Genomic DNA, 22,500 nt, shown 5'->3' on the forward strand with positions numbered 1-22,500 from the left:
GTGAAGAAGCAAGAAGGACACCCTGTGGCAAAATCTGGAACATTCGGTTTTTCTGCAAATGCTAGATTGATAGCTTTGCAAATGCATGTGGCTATGCATTAATATTTATCCAGGCTGTCATAAATGATTTCACATCATAGTGTTGGGGAACATGGTGCTTGTGGCAAAAACTTTAAAGTTTAATTATAATATATAATTTTTATGCAGAGGAGGCAAATGTCAGGACTTCTTTATTTTGAGTTAAGTTCTGGTCATTTTTAAAAAAGCAGAGCAACTGCTTATATTAAACTGGAGTATTTCATTACATGTGTGGATTTAACATTTCATTATGCCAAAGGTTGAAACATGAGTGAGAAAGTTTGCTGCAAGGACTGTTGTTTATATGTTTGCATCACACTTAATTTCCTTGCATCTCTGCCACAAGTAGCCAGTTAGGAATTTTTTTTTAAATAAATTTTCTTTTAATCCTTCTGAAATATCTGTTTCATTATTTGAACCCATTAAAAGAAGATACATGTTTTAAAAATTATTTTAAATGCCATTTTGAAAGTTGTTTTACACACTCTTCATTTCACTAGGCTGCCTTGGCAGAGAGCAGTTTACCTTTGCTAAGTAATCCTGGACTGATCAATAATGCATCCAGTGGCCTACTGCAGGCTGTCCACGAAGACCTCAATGGTTCTCTGGATCACATTGACAGCAACGGAAACAGTAGTCCGGGCTGCTCGCCTCAGCCGCACATGTAAGTGTGGTTAACAGACTCTCTAAAGGGAAGAATCTATATTAATATGCTTCTTAAATTTAGTATTTTTTCTGAAGTTTTTACTGTTGTATCAGTTAAAAATACAAATTTAAGTGGAGTTAAATTATACCATGTTCATAATATGACAAAGTTGATCAAAATCGGTTTTAATACTTTTTTAGATTATGTCAAATACCCTATAATTATTGTTCCAGCAGTCCTCTACAGATTCTTAGTACTACTAACGTTCTCTTGGGCGTAAAGCAGTGTCTAAGATGAATCTACATCTTATGATCACAGTTTGGTTTGTATGGTGCAATAAGAATATTCATGATGGAATAAGTTGTTATAATTTTTACTACTATTACAGGTCTCTAAACTATTTATGAACTGTAGTCAAGATATTGCCCATTTTTATAAACCGTAAAATGGAAAGTTTAACTGTTACCCACAGTTTACATAGAAGCTAGTAAAGTGTAACTTTTTGCCTGTCTTATAAATCAGTGTAATTATATATTCAACTTTAATTACTGGTGCGTCTGTATTGGCAAGGTTTATATGTTATATTTTATGCAAGACTATGATTCCTATTAATATTTAGCAGCTAACTATATCATTAATTACTCTAAAATCTTTCCCCTACCATCTTTTTAATGGAGCTGAGAGAGTAGAAGTATTAAAAATTGATGTATTGTGGATTTCAGAAATGTGTATGACACTTTAAAAAATGCCTGGCTTTGTTCAGTAGTGTCAAGCATATTAGTGTCTTGTTTACTAAAATGTATTGACCCTGGTAGAACTGAGAATTCAGAGGAAAAAAAATTTGAATCTGAATAATGAAGGGTGTGCACCATTTAGCTGTCAGGTTGAGTTGCAACTTATGTCTGTACTTCCTAGAATTAAACGTCACATACTTCTAATTACAAGTTATTGAGGTAAGATTAGTCCTTTCTCTCATTTTTATATTGTCTTCCTTTATTTTTCCATTCAATATCTAGTAAAAGGTCTGAAAGAGAAATATGCTCTTTATATGTACCCATTTTCACTTGACCTTTCACAGGGTATTATATTTGTTGTCTTTTTAAACATTTTATTCTGTTTGACATATTAATGTCTTTAAGATCATATGCCTAATTGCTTTATAGCACTTTTACTCTATCACCTTTGCAAAAAACACACTGTGAACATTAATGTGTTTTATCAGGTTCCAAACCATTACTTCTTCAAAATGGAAAAATTTGTCTTTTGGAAGTGTCTTTAGATGTATTAAATAATACAAAAGAAGTAATAAAACTCGAAGTAGAAAGAACATGAATATATGCTCTTGAGAGTAGCAGTACTCTAAAACAAGGAAAGTGAGCAATCAGACAAAAGTTTTTATATCCCCGCTTTATCCTATCAGCCATGCAGTGGGTAGCTTGCGGCCTTTTACTTTCAGCTGTTCTCCTGAGTATGCTAATGCTCACTCCCTGTATAAAATGCTAAAACAATAAAACTTTAAAGAGCAAACAAGAGTTAGATCCTGTTTTCTGCTTTAAAAAAAAAGACCTATTTCAGAGAAATAAAAGACGTTCCTAATAAAAGTGTTTAAGCTGTTGGTGCAACTCCCTGTGCTCATAGGCAGTATATAGTGGTTGTTATAAACTACCTATAGAGGATATGTAAAGACTTATTTTTTAAATGTAATCATCTGGTGCTAAAAATATTAAAGTAAAAAATGATTAATGAAATAGTTTATTAAACATTATATTTTAGAACCTGAAATAGTAATTGGGCTAAATTGTAGCATTGTTAGATGGGTTTTGTTTTTCATTTGGCAATTGCTACTTCAGACTTTTGATTTTATTATTAAAGTTAATGAAATATTTCAGAGAAATATTAGTATGTATTAGATAACATCTAAAAATTATAATATAATGTCCAGTATATTGCTGCTATGTCTTTATAAAGTTAAAATGTTCATAGTTAATATATAACACATTTTATGCTTATATGAATTAGTGCATGTGAAAAATACTTATGGTTTATTTTCCATAGATAAAAGGAAAATTTGTCTTGGCTTGTTGAAAATAGATTTCAGAAAAAATAAAAATTACAAGGAGTGTAAATTTTCCCTTTTTCTAAATTGTATCGATTATAATCAAAATTTTAATTATCTTGCAAAATATTGAGTCAATATTCATTCTTAAATCTGTCTCCGCTGCTGTCATTGGCTTTTGCATAACAGATGTCAAATATTTATGGAATATTTCAGTATTCTCTATCTTCACCTTTATAAAGTTTTAAGATGCTTGTACTTAAACCATGTTATGTATTTTATTAGGCAAAGGTAGAAATATTGATCTAATTCTCTCAATCAAAATTTGGTTGTATATAATTGAATGCATTTCAAAATACTTTGGAAATTAAACAGAAGTGAAATAATTTTTATAAGACATTTACATAGCATAGTTATATCTCCTGAAATGAAGTCACGTTACTTGTTGTTTTAGAGGGGGGCAGTTATGCTGATGCAATTGTAAACAAGAGGAAGTAGGGCCTAGTGGTATCAGAGCATAGGTTGTAATGCCAGATTGTCAGGGTTCCAATTCCAGATTCAATAGTTAATAGCCAAGTGGGATTGAGCAAGTTACTTAACATTTCTTTCCTCAGCTTTCTCAGCTGAAAATGAGGTAAGTAATAATATAATGCTTCTTACTTCATAAGATTCTTGCAAATGAAATGAGTGCCTGGAACATAATAATTGCTCCTTGTGTCTCCCATAGTGCTGTGTAAATAGGTAGCAATTTATATTACTTCTTGTAATACCTCACTGTTACTAAAAATGAGTCTATAAACAATATGAAAATATTTTTGTATTTTGCATTTTAATACTTGTTTCAAGGCACTCTGTAAGTTTGTGGTTAGTTTCATTGACAATCCATTTTCTTCTCCTTCATTCTCCTCTTATAATTCATAAAGTAAGCAGATCCATAAAACTGAAACAACATGAGACCAGGCACAGTGGCTTATGCCAGTAATCCCAGCATTTTGGGAGGGCAGGGTGGGAGGATTGCTTGAGGCCAGGAGTTCAAGACCAGATTGGACAACATAGTGAGACCCTGTATCTACAAAAATAATTTGAAAAATTAGTTGGGTGTGGTGTGTGCCTATATATAGTCGTAGCTACTCAGGAGGCTCAGTCAGGAGGATAGCTTGAGCCTAGGGAGTTCGAGGTTACAGTGAGCTCTGATCATGCCATGGAACTCCAGCCTGCACCACAGAGTGAGACTCTATCTGTCTCTAAAAATAAAAAGTGAAACAATATGACACAAGGACTTATTATAGGTAGCACGTTACTGAATCAGTGGGATAAAGGATTCTTGAGATAAGAAAATGTTATCTGAAGTTTTAGGCAATGAACAACTCAAATAGAACAACACCAACCCAGAATCAGGGACTTATCATGTGTATCTTGAAAACATTGAGTATTAGTTTTGACAGGAATTTAGAATATATAAGGGAATATAGAATTTAGAATATAGGAAGTGGGACCAGACTGCTGAGTGACTTAAATATCAAGCTATGGTGTTTGTTTCAGTCAATATACAGCTTGTTACTGTTATCAGCTTGAGTTTGACATGATCAGAGCTATACATTAGGAAGGGTAATCTAAAAGTGTACTGAATGAACCATGACTTAATGAAACTCATGTATAGGAGGATATTCTGAAATTGGGAGAGACTGGAAGCAGAAAATTAATTCTGGCAGTATGTAATATCTAACGCAAGTACAAGACTAGGAGTGGAGAGCAAAGAATCCATATAAGAAGTGCTGTGAAAAGAAATACCAGAACAAGACAAGCCATGGAATGCTAGGGACAAAGAGGAAAATTGGGAAAATTCATAGCCACTTTAAAAGTCTGCAAAGAGAAATAGAGGACCCAAGAAGCAGGTTCAAAAGGGAAGATGAAGAATTCAGCATTTTACTTGAGGAATCTAAGAACCTAAATATCATTAGATTCAGGAGAAAACACTGGTGCTTTTTTTGATTAGTCTTTTAATTCAATTCCATTATAGTAAAATTCTACATAGTAGAATATGAGTATATACCTGAGGCTGGTGGAGATTATGTTTTTTGAAGCATTAGAAGAGTGAAATAGATATGGTCTGGTGCTTCTTACAAATTGTGGAGAACAAGAGATGCCAAATTATCATTTATATTCCATACTCCATATTTTAACCCTTTTCTTCCACTCCAGTTTTCGCTTTATTCAGTGTCCTGAATAAAGGCCTTTTTCCAAATTAATGCATTTATTTCCCTCACACTATTTGAATTTCTGCCCTTTCCCTTTTCTGGTTCCCCTCTACTCTCTTACCTAAATTCTACCTTTCCTTACAGGACTAGTCCTATTTTTTCCCAAGAGGCTTTCCCAAGGAATTTTACCGTCAGGACCATGCACTCTGCTCCACACTTCTAAAGAACTTGCTTCTTATACCACTATTTTGGACTGATACTTTGTGTACATGTGTGAGTGTGTGTGCACATACACGTGCATGTGTGTTTGTGCATACATCTGTGTTCACTTTGCAGATATCCCTACCTTAATGACAAGTCCCTTAAGGAAAGAGACTATGTTTTAGACAAATTATAGTATAAGAAACCCCTACCACATTCTACTATGTCAAGTAAGCATTCAGTAAAAGTATGATACTGATTATGAGGAATCAAATTGGAGATTACAGTTACTTAGAAATGGTTTGACCTCACACAGTAATACTTACAGAAGTATAAAATCCGGGGTTCTCCTAGAATCTTGAGGAAGGGAGAACAAAAGAGATTTTAGGAAGAACAGATGAGTAAATACAATGTTCATTTTTATGTGGGAGCTAAGAAATTTTTCTAAATATTGGTAGAGTATACTTTTTAAGTTTTATTTTTAGTTGTAATTATTTAATTAATATGTGTTTTATAACCATTTCAATTTATGTGAGTAAAAAGTGGCTTTCCACTTGGAGTAGAATGAGGCCCCTTCACCTCATTCATGATTATCATCCTGGACCTTGTGAAATTTTATTTACATTGTTGGAAGCAGATTGAAAACAATTATCAAAATGTATGCAATATAAATCAGCTAATGTTTAAGGGGAGTTCAGCAAAAAGTAAGAAAAGTTAAAGCCAGGTGAAATTGTATAGATTCTACATAATAACTTTTTGAATCTTCTTTGACTGTTTTGACTCAACTACTTGTTGATTCAAAGTAAGTACTTGACTTTTACAACATATTTATTTTCTGTTGCTGTTCACAGAGTCCTAGAACCATCCGTGGTGTGAATGAAGGAAAACAATACTTTAAGTGTCTGAGCTGAGTATCATTACAATTTATAATATTGTTCCCTTATGCACCTGAATGCCAATATTCCCTTTTTCAGAGTTATATAGAATATGAATTAAAAATGACTAGCTTCCTATTTTATACAGACATTTACCCTAAAAATGTTTAAAACGTTAGGATTGATGCTGTGTTTAAGCTGAAATAACTTGAACTTACTGTCTTCTCAAATGACATGAGAAGAAAACATGTAGACTAGACCTGGAAGATGAACGCACACTGATACGATCAATCCATTTCCTGTCTCCTTCCCAACCTGAGGCAAGAAGTGGAATTTAATGATGTACCTACCATGTTTAGTTCTACTCAGTTGTTTCTTTTTTGTATTAAGTAGTTGTTTCTCCTCATTCTCAATCAGTTGGTTCAGACTTACTGTTTTTCCTCATACAAAATGTTAAATGAGATTTCCGTTTTTATATTTTCAAATGTTGTGTCTAGAGATCAAAATAAATGTTCTTCCCTAGCTGGTTTTGTATTGAGGGCTTTACTCACAAAGCCTCCCATTGTCATGCCATTCCCCTTTCTGATTATTAGAGTCTCCTACTGTTGAGTTTTCAGATCCTTTCTTATATGTCATTCCTGACTCCTCTTAGCCTCTATGTCATTTCAAAGTTTTGCTTGCTAAATATTCTATATTCGTTGTAGGTGATTATTATTTTCTCCTGTTAGTGAAGCAAATATTTGAAGCTTGAGAGTTAAAAATCTTTTATATAGAATATTAATATGTTGGATATAAGATAAGAAAATTAATTTGTTGTGTCCTTAGAAGGCAAACCCATAGGATAAGAAAATAAAAGGCTGAGGTGTCATATAAAAGGAGTAATATAGTATTATTTCAAAATTGCAATAGAGATCACAAGATTTTTTTTTAATTTGCATGTCAAATACTTATTCAACGTGCTCCAGAACTTTGTGTACATCACATACCCCAGTCATCTTTACAACATCCTCTTCTTCATAACCTCAGTTGTTAAGTCATTTCAGTATTATACTTTGGCCTCTCCTGTTGATAATATTTTGCACCATAGATAGCTAAAAGGGGCTCCTAGACCCCCACTGGATTAAACAGTATTGAAAAATCTAAACTGTGAATTGTCACAAAACATAATGAAAATATAAGTATATAATATTACATTTCTTCCTTCTATTCTCTTTGGTTGCCTTAAAATTTAAATTGCTATTTGTAGGCACATGTAGAATTTGCAGATCCTACCTCTTTGGTTGCTGATATTTTATATAAAATCCCTACAGATCTTAGATCTCTCTGTGGACAAAAGCATTTGAAATTGGAGTGGCTCTGTATTTCAGAGGAAAGCAGTTGAAAGTGACTGACAACTTGAGCAAATGGAATGCTCTTTCTCATTGTTTTCATTCCTGTTAAGCCTGTACTATTTTTGCTGATGTTTTGGATCATTATGTTGCATTGCGAAACTCTAAACATGAAAGCTTTTTTTTGCCTCACATATGTTTTCATAGATTTTTTAATTAACAATTTTTCAGTCAACTTTATTTTTTTTTCTAACATTTCTGGTCCTCTTATAATTTTTGTTCTGATTTAATTCCATTTTTATTTAATCTCTAAACTTTTTGATTAACTTTGCTAGTTAGCTTTGAGATCTCTTTCCAAAGTGATTGTACAGAACTTATGATTATGCCAGCTCTTTATCATCTCATCTTTTTTTTTTAAGTGCTGCAAGTGTGGATCAGTAGCTGCTGTTCTTTTTTACATTATTCCAGTCCCCATATGTGGCACTTACAACTCATTCCAGTTCCTCTTAATAAAAAGATCCTCCCAGAGATACAGTGCCTTCAGCTAAAAAGTGTTATATCCCCACCGTGCCAATTGTGGAAATTTGTGGGTTCCTATAGGGTTTTGAAGGATTTTTATAGAACTATACAGATGATATCTGACATCCGTGGTGTGAATTCCCACAATTTAGGCAAAGTGTGTCAGAAAACTTTTAGCTGACAGTATTGTAGCTTACTGCTTCTGTTTTATATCTAAAGAAGGTACTTTGTTAGAAGATACAACTTCATTTGCACTAACACTAGTTGAGCCTTAAAAATTTCCTTTCTGTAAGGGTCAAAGAATGATTACTGAATTGTTAAAGAAGGAATAATGCTTCAGTGTTAACTTTTTCCTACTTTCAGTACCAGGGGAAAAAAATGAAGATCTTATATACTGCTATGGTATTTTAATTTCAGCTTTCAACATAGAGCTTGGGAAGTGGATATATGTTGATAACCAGAGGCATTTAATGAATAAAGAGACTTACATAAAGTCAACTGTCATTTCAGAATATTCCTTTATGTGAAGGTAATTTACATGATAAGAAATTATGTCTTAATATATGTTAAAATTATGTGCATTTTGACTGCTCTGGCAGAATTTAAAATTTACCACTCACAGAAGTAACATGTTATACTTGAATATTTCAACACCAAGAAACACAGGGTTACTACATTCCATAGGCAGTTTCTATCATTAGAATAGCATTAAATAATTTATATAAGCAACAGATGATCAAATCATTTCACATAACTACTGAAAACTAACATTCTTCAGTTTGTTCAACATTATCTTCATTTTGAAGACAAAATGGAGTAAAATCAGCAAGACACTTACAAGGTTGGAGGCCAAGTCATCATTGATCACACAATGTTATCTTACTATAAAAAAAATTATATTTGCAACATTAATCTGAGGTTCCTTTTGTTAATTAGCAAGTCAGAGAAAAGACATGGTGCACTAGATTTAGAATAAAAAGTGCATATTGTTGGCCGGGTGCAGTGGCTCAGCACTTTGGGAAGCCAAGGCGGGCAGATCACCTGAGGTCAGGAGTTCAAGACCAGCCTGGCCAACATGGCAAAACCCCGTCTCTACTAAAAATACAAAAATTAGTTGGTCACAGTGGTAGGGGCCTATAATCCCAGTTACTCAGGAGGCTGAGGCAGGAGAATCCTTGAACCCAGAAGGCAGAGGTTGCAGTGAGCTGAGATCATGCCACTGCACTGTAGCCAAGGTGACAGAGTGAGACTCCATCTCAAAAAAAAAAAAAAAAAAAAAAAAAAGTACATATTGTTTTTACTCCTTAGTCCATCTCATGTTTAGAACTAACAGTATATAACTAAGAAAAACTCAGGAGAAAACCAGAGTTTGAGTCAGTCCTGTGATTTAATTTGAGTGAAGGAATAGTTTCAGCAAAGCAGTGAGTCTCAGAAATTAGGCGGACCTAGTGACATGAGCAATATGTAGTCAAGGTGGAAAGTAGCCTCTGTAAAGCTATTCCAAGAGACAGCTTCACCAGGAGCCAGCAACGGATGGGTAACAACTCCAGTAGGGCAGTTTGGTAATAGAAAATAGATAACAGTTGAGAAAAATGGATAAGCCACATCCAAAAGAACTGCCACAGCAGTAGGGCTCAACTACAGGACTTTGAGGTCAAGATCTTCCAGGAGCCAGAATACAAGTTAAAAAATGTAATTACAGAGAAACTGGAACATATACCCCCTATACTCATGTTACCCATCTGATTTTTGACCGAAACTTGATCCAACAAATAAGGCAATAATACAAGTTTTGGATTAATGATTCAAAGGAAAATTGGAGCACAGCAGCAAGACTGACTGAATGGCAAAGTGTCAAGATGTGATTTAGACTTTATTTGTCTGGCCAACCGATTAGAAATATAAGGGTCCTTAGATCCACAGCTGAATGTTTATTGACAGTTTTCATTTATGAGACACAAATTGGAATGGTACCAATTGTATCTCAGTGGCCGACAAATTTGTTTGTGAGATTGGGCAGAATATATTTGTACGTATCAATGATGAAAGTAATTACGTCTCTATTTTCATTTTATTACAGCTGTTTTGGTCACAACTATCACTTTTATAAAGTCAAATAGAGTGATAAATCCTAAAGAATTTCATGGTGTTTTTTAAAAATTGACTCTACAGCAAAGCTATCTGAAATCGTTTGGGAGTGAACCTAAATCATGTAAAATTTAGTTCCTTTAAACAATATTGCATAAATTTAAATACATTTCAATATAATGTTGAAGGTAAGAGCAGGAAATTTTAGAGAAATGTCAATATACATATGTATGCGTGCAGCTTATAAAATTATGTTTCACTGAACTTTACCCACCTTTTTGTTGTTTCTTTGGACTGATCCTAGACTCTTTTTTTTTTTTTTTGAGATGGAGTTTCACCCTTGTTAGCCAGGCTGGAGTGCATTGGCGCTATCTCAGCTCAATGCAACCCCTGCCTCGCAGGTTCGAGCAATTGTCCTGTCTGGGATTACAGGCACCTGCCACTACACCCAGCTAATTTTTTTGTATTTTTAGTAGAGAGGGGGTTTCACCATGTTGACCAGGCGGGTCTCGAACTCCTGACCTCAGGTGATCCACCCGCCTCGACCTCCCAAAGTGCTGGGATTACGGGTGTGAGCCACCACACCTGGCCGGACTGATACTGACTTTTAATGGAACTTTATAACTCCACTGTGGAATCAGATCTCTTGAGTTGTAAGATGTAATTATAAACTGTCATCATTAAGAATGGAAATACATCTTAGAAGAGAAACTTTCATCACAATTATCTGAGAATAATATTCCTTTGCCATCAATGCTAAATGGCTGCAGTTTTTAGAAAATAGGCTAAAGGAGGATAACATTTTTATCCTGGCTCATGATAAAAATTAAAATTTATTTTGATGTTTATCATTAGCCAGGGAGAAAAGGTGTGGGAAATTTAGTAGGGCATTTTCTACTTATATCCTGGATAGAGGAAACTACACAGTTATATATGGAATGTAGAATCATTTGTTCACTCCAGTTTTTGAATCTCATAATTGCACATTTCTGTAAGAAGGAATATTTTCATTTTCATCAAGAGATAAGGAGGAGGATTCTTTCTGTAGAACTGAAGTGATAGCCTGAGTACTGTCCTACTGGCAGCTACTACATGCAAACTCATTCAAATAAAAACAAAGATCAATTCATTTAACACTAGAATTTTTATGTCAAATGTTACTTTAATTTACCAAAGAGAAAATCTTGAAAGATAAGAAATTGGAATAAAGAACTACATAAGTAATAACTCTGTTGTATAATTTCTTAGCTGATAAAAGTTAAGAACATCTTTTTTCATTTCTAGTAGTTTTAATTGGACATCTTTCTTATTCAGTCCTAAATAAGAGAGCTAAATACTTTGCTAAAATATACTTAAATTTAGAATGTAAAATCTAAATTTTTGTGGAGAAAGCCTGGTTTATCCTTTCCAACGAATAAAATCTTAAGTAGAACGAAATAAACAATTTATGTATGACTGTATAATTAATTACTAACACTTAATTATATTATTCTTAGATCAGCTCTCATTTTTAAAACTATTAATATGATTTCTGTTAAAAGTGAACTTTTCTACTTAAAACTTTAATGGCACTTATATTATTAGTTTTTTTCTGTCATATGTTAAATAAACTAAAACATTTCCCAAGTGGTAAAACAAAATATACCCTAAAAGTTACATAGATTTAAGAAATGAACTGTGTATCATTTCAACCTGACTTCACACAAATGGAGATAAGTAAACTTGTCGTCTTCATGAATCTACCATCAAATTCCAAAAATAATTATATACTTTCCTTTATATATGCTAGAAAGAAATGAGTAAAATTGTATTTCCATAATTTCCATTTTTATATAAGCTTCCTAAATGAGCATCAGTGATTTACCAGTTTTCCTGTGAAACTTTGTCTTTGAAAGAAAAATTACTTTTTTTGTATCTTCTGTTTGACATGATTATATTTTCCAATGTATTAGTCAATACAGGTTAGCTACTCAAAAGTAACAAACGAAAACAAAAGTTAAGCTCAGGAAATGAAATCTGTCTTAAATAATCCTGTGCTTATATTTGGAATTCATTTCACATCTTGAAAACAGCAATGTTATAGAGTAAGCATGAGGGTTTTTGCCATTGGCAAATTGGAACTAATTTGAGTGAAAATTTATTCAATCACGTATGAAATTGATAAAGTGCTAATCGTGAATTTTATTTTGAACGCTTAGATACAAAGAGTTATCATCATTAATTCAATCATCTTGTGCCAAGTACTGAAGATTGTAGATGGTTAAAAGAAAATCTTCTCTTTTTACAGCATTTTTTTAATGTAGAAGGTTTTTGATGCTATTTTGAGTAGTAGTCAAAATCTATGCATATCAATGGAGAACATGTGACTGTAGCAATGCTCAGTCTATTTTGATATTTTTAAATGTCATTAATTAACAGTTAGGACATAACTATATAAGAGGCAAAGAAGAATTCATAGGATTATAAACATTTTGTTTATTTATTTATTTATTTTATTTATTTTATTTTTTTTGAGACGGAGTCCCGCTCTGTCTCCCAGGCTGGAGTGCGGTGGCGCAATCTCGACTCACTGCAAGCTCCGCCTCCCGGGTTCAGGTGATTATCTTGCCTCAGCCTCCTGAGTATCTGGGACTGCAGGCACGCACCACTAGGCCCGGCTAATTTTTTTTTTATATTTTTAGTAGAGACAGGGTTTCTCCATGTTGGCCAGTCTGGTCTTGAACTCCTGACCTCAGGTGGTCCACCGCCTTGACCTCCCAAAGTGCTGGGATTACAGGCGTAAGCCACTGCAGCCGGCCTAAAACATTTTCAACTGGAGCTAATTAATGTATTCCATGTAAGTTAAAGGTATCCAAATTAAATTAAGTAGAAGTTAGGATCAGGATACTTTAAAATGAAGGATTTGAACAAATCTATATTAAGTGGGTAATAGATGCATGGTTCAAGGCCTACACACATTTCGGTATATTTAATATGTTTCTCAAATACTATATGTGTAAGTTCATTTGACAGGATAAAGTTTGCTATATTGGATGAAATAAAATCAGGTTCCATAATAAAATTGAAGCATCAGAGCCCTAATACTGCTTCTGAGGACAGCTTTTTGAGTGTTCTCTGGGGAATAACATTTTTTAGAGTAGTGATCCATGATTACTATAGAAGTATGTTATAACCTTCAGGTGTGCTAGGAGGGAAAAGGCTAATCATATCTATAGGGTTTTTTAAAAGATGTATTTTTTTGTAAAAAGTTGGTTATTACTTTTAAAAGGTATGCTATTTGAATGTATTGGATATTTTCTCAAATAACTAGAATTATAAGAAGAAAAGGTGTAAGGGAACTGCCTGCAATTAGTAAACCACATAAAAACAATTTTAATGTAGTCTAAAATTTAGTCTTGCTTTATAGATGTTTGATAAAATTAACATCACATTGCTGGAAATTGCCAATATTATAGATATGAGTCATAAATTTTAAGTTTTTATTCACAGCATTTGTTGACATTTGTCGTAAATGAGGTCAGGAGATTGAGATCATCCTGGCCAACATGGGGAAATCCCATCTCTACTAAAAATACAAAAAATTAGCCGGGCATGGTGGTGCGCTCCTGTAGTCCCAGCTACTCAGGAGGCTGAGGCAGGAGAATCACTTGAACCCTGGAGGCGGAGGTTGCAGTGAGCCAAGATCATGCCAATGCACTCCAGCCTGGGTGACAGAGCTAGAATCCGTCTCAAAAAAAAAAAAAACAAACCTTAAGACTTAAAATCTTTATTGTTAACTTCATGGAATTAATAAACACTACATTTCAAAGAAGACCTGATTGAATTTACATTGTTCCAGTGAGTCTCTCATAAGTGATGACAGTATGTAAATATTCTAATCATTAACATTTGGTAATACCTAAATAAGCAAAGGAGAGAAAACATACAATTCGATTATACTGTTTAACATCTATTGACTTAAATTTTGAACATCTCAGTTTAAGAGAACTTTATTCATAGTACTTTTTTATTCTAAAGAAAAATAGGAACAGTTTATAGAACCTTTGACTTAGTCTTGAGTAAGAAGAAAATGAATAAAATTGACATTCCTCTAGGGAATGTATTGTGTGACCACAATCTAAAAGGATAAACTTTCCCTTTATAATTTGTTTGCTTTAGGGTATAGGCAAACATTAACATTATTTCTGCCTTTCATTAGTGCCTTAGGTACTTGTAAATTTTACAACAAAAGCAACAAATATTTTTAGGCAACAAATTTGTTTATCAATATATCAGTGTAGTTAGTCCTCTGTGTTTCTGGAATATGCCATTAATGAGGGTGGCTGTAAAACGGTGAGATTTAACTAATCAACTGCTACTTTGCAGTGTTTTCAAGTAGAGACTTGCGAAGTTGAATGACCCACAGATGAGTTTCATTCATTTAAATTGGATAAACATTTATTGAACACCCATTGTGTGCATCATACTCTGCTAGAAACTGTGGCAGATGATCAGTGTCTGCAGAGGTAAAACTCTAATAGAAGGATAAGTACATAGGTAGTGCTAGAGACCAAGTGAAAGAATGAACAGGGTTGCAAACAAATTGTGAAGTCAACGATGTAAGCATGCACATGCACACAGGAAATCAGAAGAGACTTTATGAAGGATGTAACTTTAAGTTAGGCTTAACATTAAGTCAATTTTTAGTTTGAACTTTATGAAATTATTCATATTTGACTGTTCTTTTTTTTTTTTGGCCTAAAAAATAGCCATCTTAAATGTTTCAACCTAGTATTCAGCAGAGATAAGGAAAGACAGGATAGATGTAAAGGACATGAGGAGATGAGCAAAGATGACTAAAACATGGGTTTCCTTCAGAGAACAATGACTCCCTTGCCCCAGGACGGGCAGCCTGCCTGAATGGGGATACCTGTAAGATGAGATTGCCCAGGAGTTTGAAAGCCATATCTTATAGCTCATTAATTTCCAAGTTGATGATATGGTAGGGACATTGCTTAAAGTTTACCAATTATTTGGAGATGCTTAGCAAGACCCTCAAGGGTATATGTTACCCACTTTCAAAAAGCTCTGCATGCTTTCTTTTATGCTGCTTCTCTCTGGAAATAGATGACTCTTTTTTTTTTTTTTTCTTGAGAGACTAACAACACTTTATGCCCTTCCTTCAATATTCAGTTTTAAAATATATTTTTCCTTAAAATGCTATAAGAACACAGATGAAAAATTAAAAATAAATAAAATGTCCAGAGACCACACATCAATGTTGTGGCCATTGCTGTTACTACCACCTTAATCACAAAGAAGACTGGTGGAATTTTTTTTCAGAATCTTTTCATCTTCACTTTCTAATATCCAAACTTCCTGAGATTCACTTTCATTGTTCCTGGAGCAATTAAAATAACACATATAAAGATTCATAGAGGTTGCTTGAGAGTAATGAAAAGCTAAGATGTATTGATTTTTAACTTTCAGTATTTTTGACAGATTTAGGCTCTTCTATCTTCTCGGTAGAGCATAAAAAGAAATATTTCATGTACATTGTAAATTTATAGAGTCCAGTGATGTTATCTCAGCTCACTGCAACCTCCGCCTCCCAGGCTCAAGCAATTCACCTGCTTCAGCCTCCTATGTAGCTGGGATTATAGGCACCTGCCACTATGCCTGGCTAATTTTTGTATTTTTAGCAGAGATGGGGTTTCACCATGTTGACCAGGCTGGTCTTGAACTCCTGACCTCAAGTGATCCACGGCCTCCCAAAGTGCTGGGATTACAGGCGTGAACCACCGTGCCCGGCCTACATTGTAAATTTAAAAGTAGTAAATGCAAAACCATTTTACTTCACAACCTATAAATTCTTCACTTCTTTCCACCATTTCTAATCCTACCATCTTAGTGGTCTGACCATCATTAACTTATTACATTTTTTTAGTAAGTTCCCATTTGGTAACTCTACCTGCAGTGTCCTACACTAAGCCTACATTTTGCAAATTCATCTTTATGAAACTCTTCTACCTTTTCATTATCCTGCTCAAAAACCATTAATAACCTTTGAGCAGAGATTAAATTTAAACATCATGAAATGCAACTCCAAGGCCTTCTCATCGTCTGACCTCATTCTGCTTTTCTAACACACACACACACACACACACACACACACACACACACACACACACAATCACCAGCCCTCCTTCCCCTATGCGTTCTCAGGGTTCCCATAACATGTCTACAATTCTCCATTTTCCCTATTTCTGCTTGGAATGTCCTCTCTCTCATCTCTGCATAATAAATTTTTTTACCTATTACAAAGCCTACCTGAAGCTACACCACTCTCCTTCATAGAGCATTCACTGATTGAATTGTCAGAATTTATCTCCCCTTTTATAATACTTATCTACTGTGGCATCGATCACATTCTGCCTTACATCAAAGTTACTCGTATATATGTCTTACCTCCTCTATTAGACTGAAAACTTGATGATAACAGGAACCATTGTCCATGCAGCCCTTATCCCAGAGGTTTACACACAATGTCTACTGACTGGATTTTTTTTTTCACTTCTAACAAGAAGTAACTTTTATTCTCCTAGAAGTACTTCAATTTCAGTTACTGACTTTGTACCTCTATCAGGGAATAATAACAGACTTTATATCTCTCCATCACTCAATACTTCTTTTTCTCCAGTTGTCTAAAGAAGTTCCAAATATGTTTCTAAATCTCCCAAGTGTAAATTAAATTAAATTAGGAGCTGACTATGCCTTTGTAAAATCAAGAAACGTAAATTGGTGTGTTTTTTTGTAGTAAGGAAAAGGTTGTGTACTGAAAGGAACAGTTAACTTTGAAGTCTTCTATTTCATAGATAGAACAATTTTGAAAGCATTTGCAATGAATTCCTGGATTCTGGTTTGCAGAAATATTCATTATTTGCCAAATGGGTAATTTGCATTAAAACCGAAGTTGATGTTACTTCAGTGCCCACTTAAAGGAATGTGATGTTTTATCAGGCTTAGAAAAACTACTACCAAAGTAGACATAAGTCCCTTCTATCTGTGACCTTCTATGCCAAAGGTTTGTACTCTTCAATCTGTAATAATTCAAGTACTTGGTATATTTTAGGTGCCCAGTAAATAAATGAATCACTGGAAAGACTATACCCCTTACACTCCTGCCTTAAGCTATGTCAGAAATTTACCAGGAGGCTGAGGCAGGAGAATCGCTTGAACCCGGGAAGGTGGAGGTTGCAGTGAGCCGAGATCGTGCCACTGCACGCCAGCCTGGGCAACAAGAGCGAGACTCTGTGTCAAAAATAAATAAATAAATAAATGAGTCTACTTATTATTTTTTAAGTTCTCATAAATGAGACAAAGTTTTTTTCTTTGTTTTTGTTCCTGAGTTTTAAAAAAACTAAATCCTTTATGTTTCACATGTTAGCATCTGTTTTATTCCTGGAAACAACTAATTCTATTTGCTTAAAATAGTACCCACTTTACTTATTATTAAGGGTTCTAGCAAGAACTGAATTTTCTCTGTAAGATATCTAAAATTTTGAAGTTGAAGAAAGTAGTGCATAAATTTCACATCAGTTGGGGAAAAATGGCATAATGAATGTCTGAACCATCTAGAGGAGATCTTCAAATCCAGAAAGGGGATTTTATCACCAGGATAGTCAAGAATTTCTCTCTCATTTCCATCTGAACTTGTTCTTACTTTACTGTCTTTAATGAATTATATTAAGAATACATGTGTTTTAATGCTGTTAGAACATTGGCATTCTTCTTAGAGGCAGGTCAGTTTTCCAATTGTTAACTCCTGCTGTATCACTTAATTGCTACTTTTCTTAGGACACTTAGGGCTGGCAATCTTGTGAATTTGTTTTTTCTTATACTAGACTACAAGTTCTTTGATAGATATTAAAAGCCTCACTGTGCCTTATATATAGAAGATACTCAATAAATTTGTGTTAAATTAATGATTGGCAATAGGTGACAATGTTAATATGTTATTGGCTTTTCCTGTCAAAGTGAGATTGATGCTCTTTACATCATTATAGTTACAGGCGACTTGACTCAATCCACAGCATAAAGGAATTCCTGGAGGAAAATTTTGTGTTTTCCTGGAGGAAAATTGGGCTTATATATATTGCTACATCTCTTACATTTTCATTATTTAGTCATATTAAGTTAATCTATTTAAGATTTTTCTAGCTATAGGTATATTATCAGAAATTCATAAGCCCCAACGTGCATAGCAAATGTGATGCAGGCCTGGATCAATGCATGTATGTTAATGATTTTAATGACAAGCTAATGATGAGGCCTGTGGTGGATGACTGAGGAGAATAAATGTAGAAGCACTATATACAGAGCATTTCAATGATGGCTCCTCTACTTTGAAATTTACTTTCTTCTGTTGATTTGAATGTGATCTGAGAGATAACCTGGCTTAGTATTTTAGTGACCCAGAATTTGTTGGTAAATAATTTTTTGAAATAATTATAGCAATATGTTGTGTTATTTTATTTTCTTTTATTGCCTTAAATATACTTTTAAGGAAATGTGACTAGTCATTAATAACTCTAATGCCTGGCATCTGACATGTGAGGCAGATATATCTGTTTCTTGACTTTTTTGAAACAGTAATAAAAATCTCACTTTAGGAAGAGGTACTGAAATACTTTTAGAGCTAACGAAGCTCATACAATGTTTAAAAATTAATTTAAGTATTTATACCATACTTTCTTCCAAAAAAGATTATAAGGTTATTATATATGATGACCGTGTTCAGTGTTTATTGATCACTTATGATCCAGGCACTATTCCAGGTGTTTTACATATATGCAAAATAATTTAACCCTTACAACGAGTGTACAAGGTAGTCACTTTTTTCCTTGCTTTGTGGGTAAAGAAATGGCGATACAGAGAGGTTAAGTAGCTTTTCCAAGGTTGTATAGCTAGGAAGTAAAGGAGCCAGGCTTCAAACCCAAGTATTTTATCCTCAAAGCCCACTATATTCTTAACCCCTTAATCACTGCTGCACGACTAAAGATTATAAATGAGGTGCCTAAACTATTCAGTATTACTTTATACCACACTTAGAAGTTAATCAAAATACTAAATACATAAAATGTATCATGGTAAATTATATTCTTATAATTAAAAACCTGTAGATAATTCTACATGAGAAGAGGATTCATAATGAAGAGTTGGTGAGCACAGAAGAGAGTTTCTTTAAAGGGATTCTTGTGTTTTATTTGAATTGTCAGGGATGTTTCTATGTTGAAAAGAAGCATTTTTGTAGAAGAAAACCTAATTATCCTATGGTAGTGTAACACATGGCACCTTGAAGAATTTGGAAAAATGAACACTACAGAAATATCCACTTTTTCTTTTAGAAATAAATTAAATGGCTCTCATACCCTGTAATGGGGCAAAAAGAGAAAGAAATTGCTAATGGTCACAAGGAGAGACTAATTCTTTATTCATCCTGCAACTCACAAAAGGCACGTGGCTTCATTGTGTTCCATTTCTTTTGAATTGGCATATAACTTGACAAGTGAAAACATGGAGCACTTTGAGAACCAAAAATGAGAAACCTAATATAAATAGAGATAATTATAATAGAAAATTTATTTTTATTGAAAAGTATTCCACCAATTTATAGGCATAGGTACTGTAACTTTCAAGCAATTTTATTTTCTGGAATGTTGAAAGTTCTCTTGCTACTTTTTATTTCTTTCTCTGATATTATATTGATGGCAAATAGATCTTTTTATAATTGAGCATTAATAATTATTGACTTTAGTTTGCTTTATTTTAGGAAATTAGCAGCCTAACATTGTAGCCATTGGGGAAAATTTTATTTACAGCTTTCCCAGCTCTGATACCTTTTTCACTAATTCTGAATGGAAAATATTCCAAGAATACTTAATTTCAGAGAGATACCTTCTGTTTTCTAATTAGTGCAATGAAACTCTTAATGATTTCATGGCACATAATTTATTCACTCAACAAGTATTTACTGGGTGCTATGTGTAATGTCTCCTAATCTGTGAAGTTCACAGTCTACTTGGCAAGATAAAGTGTAGCTAACAGTAGAAAGAGTTAAGTGACAGTGCATGTGATTAAAGCAATATGGGGTAGCAGAAATAACAAGGTTTCAAGAAACATTCTAGAGGCCAGCATTTGTGTTAGTCTCTGCTGTGCCTGTATTCAGACAGACAGTCACTCCTTTACTCATCTGTAAAATGGGAAGTCAAATAACAATATCTTTACATTAGATACAGTTTTAGGATTCAAAGATTCTGTAGTTTTGAGCATCAGAATGACCAAAAAAATGCTTTGGAGGTTCAGAGTAGATCAATGAAATTTGGACAGGTCAAAGTCTTTAGGAAGTAGACACAGTGTGAGTTGATCCTTAAGGGGTAGACAGTATGTGTGTGAATAGGCAGAACAGGGTAGAAGGATGTTCCATGTATACACGGAGAGCTGAAAGGGGAAACACAGCCTGAGTCTCCATGAAAAATGTCTTGGAGTAGGAACGGAGCACAGTGTTTATAGGATGATGTTTTGAGTCTGGAATGGAAGTTATTATTCAGAAATACTGTTGTACATAGGTAGGTGGAGGTCAGATCATAGTTTATTGAGAATGGCTGAAGGGTTTTGGTTTAATCCTGTTACAACCCCATGTCTCAGTTCAGACATATTTTTATATAGGGCAGTGGCATAATGAAATAAATAAAGTTCTTGCATATTGAAATTTTCTGAGACTACAATAGAACATACCTGTTTAGTCGTTCTTTTTAAACATTTTTCTTTATGTGCATTTTCTAGAGACAAGGTCTTGCTATGTTGCCCAGGCTGGCATTCCTCCCACCTCTGCCTCCCAAGTAGCTGGAACTACAAACATGGCTTCTATGTGCTTGTTTCTAAATAATACATCCTACTTGTTATTCCTTTTTATCAAGAACTTAAGATTTTTCCACAAGGTTCTTTATTCAGATAAAACCCAATCCAGAAAGGTTAACCCAATTGGACCAAATGCATATGATATTGCAGTGCTTTCGCTGAGGAAACAGTTGAAATGCAGCAGGGGATTCGGAAACTGTCAGAGGAGGGGGACCTCGGAGGTCTTCTCAGTGTCCCGAGTATATTAAAAAACACTCCTGCACAAGAGCTCACATCTGTAGCTAAAACTATGGGATGCCCAAAATAATGCTTATTGACTTGAAGGCAGTCACCTAGACCACTGCTAGATATCTATGTACGTGTCTTGACAGTAACTCAATATCTATTTAGAAATACTCAGCTATTAAAGCCTGAAAGTTTTGAATATTCACAGGTCATTTGTGAGACCTAATTAGAAAAAAGTGCTATTATATTAACCTTAGGAGTTTATTCTAATTATTTCCAGTACTTAGAGGTTAGCATTCTCTAAAATGTTCTGAATCCAAGATTAAACCAGGAAAATCTAAAATTATAAATTCAACTTATAACTATTATTAAATCAAAATGTCATTTTTTATAAAAGTCATTAAATGAATATGAACTTTCACAAGTAATCTCATTAGAAGATTTCATTTGTATATTTTAGAGGGTACTTTGGGAATATTAACATTAGATTTAATAAATGTTTAAAATTCTGTACATGTCTACATGATACTGTAATACACTCGTTGATTCATCTATTATTTTACTCAAACTATTGTCTAGTTCAATGTACCATTTATTCAAAGTAGTTGTTGAGTTCAATTGGTAGATTTTTTTTTAGTGAAAATAGTTGGATTAGTCTGTAAAATAACACTGATAAACATCTCTTATGAACACCACGTTTTCCTAATAGCACATTTCTAACTTGCAAATCGGCTATAGAACATTTTATTAGAACCAAATAGTTTATTTGTCACATAAAATAGTATCTACAAACTAGTCATATGCATATATTAGAGTCCTATTTTTTTATTTATGAGTAATTCTTTATTACATAGTATTAGTTATTTGGGGGCCTATGGTTTTATTTTATAATCTGTCATGCAGGATAACAAATAGTACGTTGGAGACTTAAAACTACGATAGTTTTCCTTATATAAATAATATAGTGCTTTGGATTTAGCATGAAACATAAGCATAATAACTTCAGTTTCATTAACTATCAATGACAAACTCTTCTTGGCTTTTTATTTGCATTGGCTACAATATAATTTCATGATTTACCCCACAGTGTGCAATAATGGCCTTATAATGGCCACTTCCAATAGTCTCTAACCTATCCCTAGGGAGTAATCTGTACTGAGAATTAAGAGATTAAAGCTGATAGTAGCTTGATACAGTAGAAACATTTGAGAAATTTCAGTGTTCTTTGCCCATGCATGCAAAATGTTAGAACAGTTCCAGAAATTGTCACCCCAGAATTGGCTTTTCTGATGGTCTTTAAAGTACTTTTCTTATATCTGTGATACTCATCTAATAACAGTTACGACGTTCTAGAATCTCATTTACAACTATTCACTTTTAAAGGAAA

At 33.8% G+C, this 22,500-nt stretch overlaps 1 protein-coding gene across 5 annotated transcripts in view; it reads left to right on the top strand.

Annotated features, from left to right (window-relative positions):
* FOXP2 (forkhead box P2) overlaps positions 1–22,500 on the top strand; it is a 276,209-nt gene that overhangs the window by 245,823 nt on the left and 7,886 nt on the right. For all 5 annotated transcript variants that reach the window (XM_025380565.1, XM_025380560.1, XM_025380561.1 and 2 more), the window contains one exon: positions 579–742. In XM_025380565.1, the coding sequence (XP_025236350.1) occupies positions 579–742 (164 nt within the window). The remainder of the gene's footprint in view (positions 1–578; positions 743–22,500) is intronic.

This window comes from Theropithecus gelada, chromosome 3, assembly GCF_003255815.1.
Source record: "Theropithecus gelada isolate Dixy chromosome 3, Tgel_1.0, whole genome shotgun sequence".
NCBI classification, from domain to species: Eukaryota; Metazoa; Chordata; class Mammalia; order Primates; family Cercopithecidae; genus Theropithecus; species Theropithecus gelada.